The 7,561-nt window shown below is 36.1% G+C and overlaps 1 protein-coding gene across 1 annotated transcript; it reads right to left on the bottom strand.

Annotated features, from left to right (window-relative positions):
* Positions 1-260: 260 nt before the first annotated feature.
* Positions 261-918, bottom strand: LOC6041468 (cuticle protein CP14.6). The gene is made up of 2 exons (XM_001850672.2): positions 907-918; positions 261-674 (listed from the first exon to the last, which is right to left on the bottom strand). The coding sequence occupies exons 1-2, from the start codon at positions 916-918 to the stop codon at positions 261-263; spliced, it is 426 nt and encodes a 141-aa protein (XP_001850724.1).
* Positions 919-7,561: the final 6,643 nt, after the last annotated feature.

Here is a 7,561-nt window from a genome sequence, read left to right as displayed (position 1 = left end):
TAATAAATTTCAAATTCATTTTTTCACTTTATAATTTATTTGAATAACAGAAAATGGTCTACTTAAAAATTAACCTTCGCACTAGATATGAACAAACACAAATAGTTTGTTCCATGACGGTAAACGAACACAACATTCTCATCTCACGCACATTTCGTGGTTGCAGATCCAACCAACGATAACAGATTCAACATTTGAACAATGACTTTTCGCAAAAGTCTCGACATTGTAGCCAGGGGTCAATCTAGGTGTAGCAGCGTTTAGTTCTTCAGCCGACGGATGGTGGCATCGAGGGCTTCCAGGCTAAAGTCCTTCTGGTACTTGGGTGGGTTGGCACGGATCTGCTCCAGCGACTTGATCACGTGGTCCGGGGTCGGCGGTGGGGTTGGCAGATGGGCACCCTCGGGGCGGAATCCGTTCTCATCGGCCACATACTGGACGCGGTACTGGACGCCATCGGGACCGGTGTAGGAGAACACTCCGTTGGCCTGGTGCGCTCCGAGGCCCTCCTCGTGGGCGGCGATTCCGTTGCTCGTCTGGTAGCCCCAGTTGTAGTGGCCATCGTCGTGCAGGACGTTCTCGTAGGCCAGGATTTGGGCCGAGGCTTCCGGGTTCTGGTGCAGGGGAGCGATCGGCGAGGCCAGGCACATGGCCACGAGGGAGGAGGCGAGCACCTTGGAGGGGGATTAAGGCAATGTTTGATTAGAACTAGTGTTGTTTCTAGATATTTTTTTTCTGAATTTATATCTAAACAAAAACTTGAGGTGAATTGTATTCCCCCACAACATTTGGCATGATAAACATTCTAACACGTTATTCACATAGGCTTAAGTATTACAGGACACTTTTTAAAAGGATTCAGACGATCCCATGAGAACAGTCCATGAATATTAGAATTACACTAACCAGCTTGAACATTTTCACGGTTTTAGGGATTTTTTTTCGTTTCACACTTCGAGGATCTCTCACTGCACTTGATGTGGTTGACGGAGCACTGAACTGCAACTGATATCAATCACCGGCCAAGTGCTCTAATTTATATCTATCGAATTGGTGGTCACCCGGCTAGGACCCCATTCGTCGCGTGCGTGCCTAGGTTGGGCGTGGGCTCTTATGAGATCACACTCTGGTTGCTTTTTCTTCTTTATTTTTTTTAGTCCAATTTCAACTCGATTCATTCATGCCTTCAAATGGCTCAAATTTTTTGCAGGAGGTCAACCACGCTGCTGCTATGACCCTTGGCACCTGTACGCGAAGGAAAGAGACAGAGATACCCCGCCCAATTTCAATTCTAAACCGTGAGGGGGTCCTTCGAAAAACGAGTTCCCCTCCCCGCTGAAAGGCGTTAGCTTGACGACGACGACGACGCCCGAAAGATCTAGACGAAGTTCATTGACAATAATCATTATGACCCGGCCCCGGCCGGCCAGGGCAAGTTTGACCGGATTATGCGAGCGCGTTGATTCTCTCTCGTGCGCCGTGATTGATCTGAAGAAGTTCGATCCGAGTTACATCGTTTGTCCGACATGGGACAGGATTAGACGTTTACATGCACTTCAGGTTGATTAATCGCATCTTAAGACCGGCTGGTCTTGCTGGTTTTCGGGGCTTTTTTGGGGTCGAAGCTGATAAGTGGCATTGTTGGAATTTTTCGGTAGAAGTTGGTGGAATAACTGGATTTGACTGTGGAGTGCGCAATTAATTGCCCTTAATTAATTTATGGAAGACGTGTTAACATTGGGTCGAACAAGTTTGGGCTTTATTGTTTCGAGAATCGAGAGCGTATCGAGGTGACCCGATCGGTATCAATGCAGTAGGAGGTAATTTGACACCATAACGACTTTAAATTGGACTAATTTCTAGTATCAGAAAGGTAAACGTCTCATTTACATGTTGGTCACTTCTGGTTTTGTTCAGAACTTGAGTTTTAATGTAAGACAACCAAACAAGTATCAGACTTGTTGTATAAAAGTATTTGTTGGCAGTTCAAATTTGTTCTAGGCAAATATTAGATGTAAATGAGTTTTTTAAGACGATTACAGAATACCTTGAAACTGCTTCAAAACTTTCTATAATTCATAGAAAACAGGAGTAATTCTCTACGATTTCGCAAATCCAGTTTTTTGTGTTTTTTGCTCTGGAAGAATGGTAAAATCGCATGAAAAAGCATGCACATCACCTTCGTCAAAAAAGACACTTAATATTACACGCTGCATGTACAATTTCAGTAAACACAAAAAAAAAGTTGCAACCGACGGGACTCAAACCCAGCACCAACAGTTAGGACTGGCGCCTTAGCCCGCTCGGCCATCAGACCGATGAAAGGATAAACGTATATGTGAGCTTGACATTTCGGTCAAGTGGGTTTCCCATACTGATGGGCTATTTCAGGGTGTAATATTACACAGAGTTTCATAAAATAATGCAAAATATATTTTACACCCAGGCCTTTTACACGCAGCTGGATTACTACTTTATTTGCTGTGTACATAATAAGATTTTCTGTACTATTCCCCATTTGCAGGCTGGTCATACAGTATCAGTATCTTAAAAAAAAGTGATGTCTGATGTCTTCATTAGAGTTATATGCTATACTATCGTAGTTAGGACCATTTTAGAAAAAAAAACATTCACGATTTCAAATTTGACTTGCTTCTGAAAAGCTATATTCCGAGCTATAAAAAAAATACCATTTAACCGCTACACGGAGAAAAATGAGTTCTCAAAACCGTGAACAAGCGTTCATGAAATTCGGAACCACGAACAAAGTGTTCAAATTTCATGGTACGTTTTTCAAAATCGTACCATGGAATTTGAACACTTTGTTCGTGGTTCCGAATTTCATGAACGCTTGTTCACGATTTTGGGAACTCTTTTTTCTCCGTGTACATAGATCATCCTTGTGGCCCTGTTGGTTATCACATCAAATCAAATCAAATCAAGCTATCAAAAAATTACCATTTTTATAGAAAAAAATAAAGCTTTTGTACTTGATTTTGATCCACTCCGGCAAATTTGTTACTACTTTTAGTCCATTAAAACATAAAGAAACATTGTTTTTTCTTTCATTTTTTTATAGTTCTGATCAAAATTTACATCACTTTCATATGATACCAAATCGATCAAAAAATCCTTCCTCAGGATATTTTTATATTTACATTCCTACACGCAAAATTGTATGGAGACTTGGATTTAAAAAAAATTGCTAATAGCTAGCATTGACCTACGTAATGCACCGTCAAATAATAAAATAATCTCGAACAAAAAATCGAGAAATTCTGAAAAATTTCTAAAATGAAAAATGTAATGATTTCACAAATATCCCAAAATTTTAACGTATTACTTTGAAATGACAAAAATGGAATAAATTTTATTGTCTGACAAATAGCATTCTACAGGTTGGAAAATTGCTATGTCTTTGTGTCCGTCCTCTGAGCAATTCTCTGAGATTTCGGTTATTCGATTTATTTTTATTTTTAATCCGGCTGAAACTGTTTTGTTGCCTTCGGTATGCCCAAAGAGGCCATTTTGTATCATTAGTTTGTCCATATAATTTTCCATACAAGTTTGGCAGCTGATGTATGAAAATTCAAAAATCTGTATCTTATGAAGGAATTTTTTGATCGATTTGGTGTCTTGGGAAAAGTTGTACGTATGGATTAAGACTACACTGAAAAAAAATTATACACGGTAACTTTTTTTTTTGTGATTTATATAATTTCACTATTTGTCACTAAAACTTGATTTGCAAAAAAAAAACACTATTTTTAATTCTTTTTATTATCTGATATGTTTTAGAGGACATCAAATGCCAATTTTTCAGAAATTTCCAGGTTGTGCAAAAAATCTTTGATCGAGTTATAATTTTTTTAATCAATACTGCTTTTTTTTTTTCAAAAAATCGAAATATTGGTTTTTTAAATTAATTTTTTGATGTAAAATTTGCAATCAAAATGTACTTTAATGAAATTTGGATGAAGTACATCGTTTTCAAGTTAAATCCATTTTAGGTGACATTTTTGAAAATAGTCGCAGTTTTTCATTTTTTTTAAAGTAGTGCACATGTTTGCTCACCTTTGAACTTTTTTTTTTGAAAAGCTGAGAAAATTCTCTATATTTTGTTTTTTTTTGAACTTTGTTGATACAACCCTTAGTTGCTGAGATATTGCCATGCAAAGGTTTAAAAACAGGAAAATTGATGTTTTCTAAGTCTCACCCAAACCATTTTCTAATGTCGATATCTCAGCAACTAATGGTCCGATTTACAATGTTAAATTGTGAAACTTTCGTGAAATTTTACGATCTTCTCGAAAAAACTTTTTTCAAAATTTTTAAACCAAGACTAACATTGTAAAAGGGCGTCATAATGAATGTTTTTCTTGCCCAAAAAAAATTTTGACGCCGATATCACGGGACAAATCGATAGGTACTGTTAAAATTGTGAAAATTACATCAAAATTTGAAAATCCTGCCAACATTCTAAAATTTATAAAATAAGTGTATAAGTCTTTCAAAAAGTTATTCTTTATTTTAAAATGTCGAAAGATTTTGATTAAAAAGAGAAGCAAATTTAACAAAATTTTAACTTTTTTTATTTAAATTTATACCATGTGTTTCTGAGAAATTTGTGATAAAATGGACAAATTGAACATTAGGCCGTAGCAAATATTTTTCAAAGTTTTTGTCGCCTCCCTTCAAAATTGGTTCGAAAATCAGAAAAATAGAAGTCAATCAACTCAAAACAACCTAAAATGCATTTTTCTGCATTGATAATCATATTTAACTTGTTTGGGCTCGTTTAACCCACGGGAGGTCGCGTACGTGTACTTTGTACACACTTTGTAACGGCACTTGTAAGAAATGCCAAATCACGCGACTTCCCGAAGGTTAAAGTTGAAACTATTTTTGGTGAAATTACAATGTTCAGCACCGTTAAAAACTATTTTATCTCACAAAAGTAAAATTTTCGTCAAAACTTAAAAATTTCAGAAACTTATGATTGCAAAACAACTGGACAGGTGTATAATGCATTTTAAAAAAAATCATTCAAATGTTGAAACCGTGCCCCCTTCCCTCCCTCAACTTTGGTCAGAGTCGAGGGACATAAACTTGAAAAAATATTGCCGTTGCAACCTTACTGAAAAAATCTCTTTTTTTGGTTTTTTTTTTAACTATGCACATACACGGTCGCAGCAACCAGAGGCTGTATCAAAAAAGCTAAACAAACAAAATGAATACAGCTTTTCAATAGTAGTTTATGCAACAAGTTGCAAAAAGAGGATTTTTTCAGTACGAGTCGTACATTTATCCTACGAGGTTCACCGAGTTGGATAAATACGACGAGTGCTAAAAAAATCAAGTTTTGCAACGAGTTCCATACAACATTTTTTGCAATTCTTGAAAACACCCATTGAGTGAAATTTTAAGTCAAACTTTCAAATATTTTGTCAATAAATCGTTTAAATTAAAAAAATGTTGAAAAGTGTTACTTTTCGATACAAGTGCTGAAAAGTTCAACTTTTCAGCACCCATTTAAGTGCTGAAAAGTAGAACTTTTCAGCATTTATTTTGAAAATTGTTGCTATTCGAATCTGTTATTTTTGATACAGAAAAGTAGGCTATTTCGTCGTTCAAGAATGACAGGAAATGTAAGTAGTTTCACAACGGAATTGCAAAAAAGATATTTTTTTAAGATGGGCAAACAAAGGCACTTGAAAAATAAAATAAAAACCTCGACTAGGTATTTTCAAAAAAAGTCTACTTATAGTGGCTATGACTTGATCCTTTTTGAATGCAAATTTGATGTTACATTTAAAAAATGAAGTCATTTTAACTATTTTATTCGATTTTTTTTTAAATCAATAACTTAATAAAAGATTTTTGCCCATTCTTTAATTTATGTTCGGAAATTGCATTACACTTTGCGTAACAATGATCTCAATGTTTATTTTGCTATAAATATTGTTAAACTGAAGGAATTCATTAAAATCTTGGAATAAACTAAATGAAGTGAGAATTTACAGAATACCTCCTTTTTAAATACACAAATTCTAGCAATTGAGAAGCAAAATAAAAATGCATTTTGCATTTAGGAAACAATTTGATTCCTTTATATCTGAAAGTTAAATTAACTTGTCAATCCTCTATCTCGCCATTTGACTAGAAATAAAAACATCTACAACTTGACCTTAATCAACTATGCGTACGTGCTCCAAAAGTAAGGTGGGCCGATCGACGGACGCATTCTCAACCCTCCCATCCCCTCTAATTCTGTTTTGATCTATAAAACGTTGTTTTCTTACCGTTCTAGATTCCTTCACATGCCTCAACGCCAGAACATCGTTCAACCTCGAAGTCCGCTCCTCCGCACGCGATGTCCCACCGAGAATGTGGGACAAAACGAGTATCATATTGTGACGCCACCCGTGGTGAGTGCAATTTCGTGTTGAAGAAATTGATCGACTAATCTCCGTGTTGAGGTTGACCGTTTTGGTTGTGAGGCGAAAAAGAATAAATAATAATAATAATATCATTTTAGCATCAATGGCAAGCAGCGCGCGCATTCTTGACAAGGTAAGGTTATGGCTAATCCTGATTGATTTGGGTGATCTGGCTGTGGGCGATTGGCGGTGACTTACGGTTGGTGGTCAGTTTGACCCTTGCGATATTTCTTAAAAATCGAGTTTTCTGAAGAAAAAAAAAAAAACAATTCAAGCAAATCAACAGTCTTGATTTTTCTAAGAAGATTTCTAATATCAAAATTCATGAAAAATGTCTCTTAAGGGGTAAACAACCCCCAACAAAACTGACCAAATCACGATCCGGTTGTGCTCCAGCTGTCAACGCCGATGCAGTTCCAGCTGCGCCGGCTAGTACTAATTAGGAAAACACGTCTAAATCTGCCACTCGGCCATAACTAGGCCTTGATACAAGTTAATTTGGTTGGTCGAAAAGTATTGTCCCTGAAGCCGAGGGGGTGCTAGCTAAATTAGGAGCATGTCTAGATGATGAACTAGACCTTGAGAAGGCTATAGTGTAAGGTTTGATTAATATATCGTTTGCCAACTAAGAAAAATCAATTCATCAATTTAATTCAATGTATTTGAATTTAAAATTTTAAAATTCAGAGAACCTTTCAACTGAGTTCAGGAAACATTCATAGAAGCCTCGATGATATACTTTTTAAATACCGTAAACCGGGTGACTTTGATAGGATTTCAATTTGTTTTTAGAATATTTCCCAACAGGTAAGCTTTATCTAAAGATTATTATTTTTAAAACATGTACTGGGGTAGACCACACAAGGTCCATCCTAAGCAGACGGAAATAACTTGGGAATAACATTTTTTGATATTTGAAAATACTAGGCCAATAACATTTTATGTTATTTATAACAAGACTTGTTATTCGTCGATATGATTTTTTTTTGTTATTGAATTGTTATTGTAATAACAGACTGATAACATTTTTAGTTATTCTTCGAACAAATCTTTGTTATTATTTTTTGTTATTTCTGCAACTAATCCGATCATCCCAATAACAGTTGGCGGTATTCTTCCAT

This window comes from Culex quinquefasciatus, chromosome 3 (assembly GCF_015732765.1).
Source record: "Culex quinquefasciatus strain JHB chromosome 3, VPISU_Cqui_1.0_pri_paternal, whole genome shotgun sequence".
Lineage (NCBI taxonomy): Eukaryota > Metazoa > Arthropoda > Insecta > Diptera > Culicidae > Culex > Culex quinquefasciatus.
The sequence above is the reverse complement of the archived record's forward strand: the minus strand, read 5'-3'. Positions and strand labels throughout refer to the sequence as shown.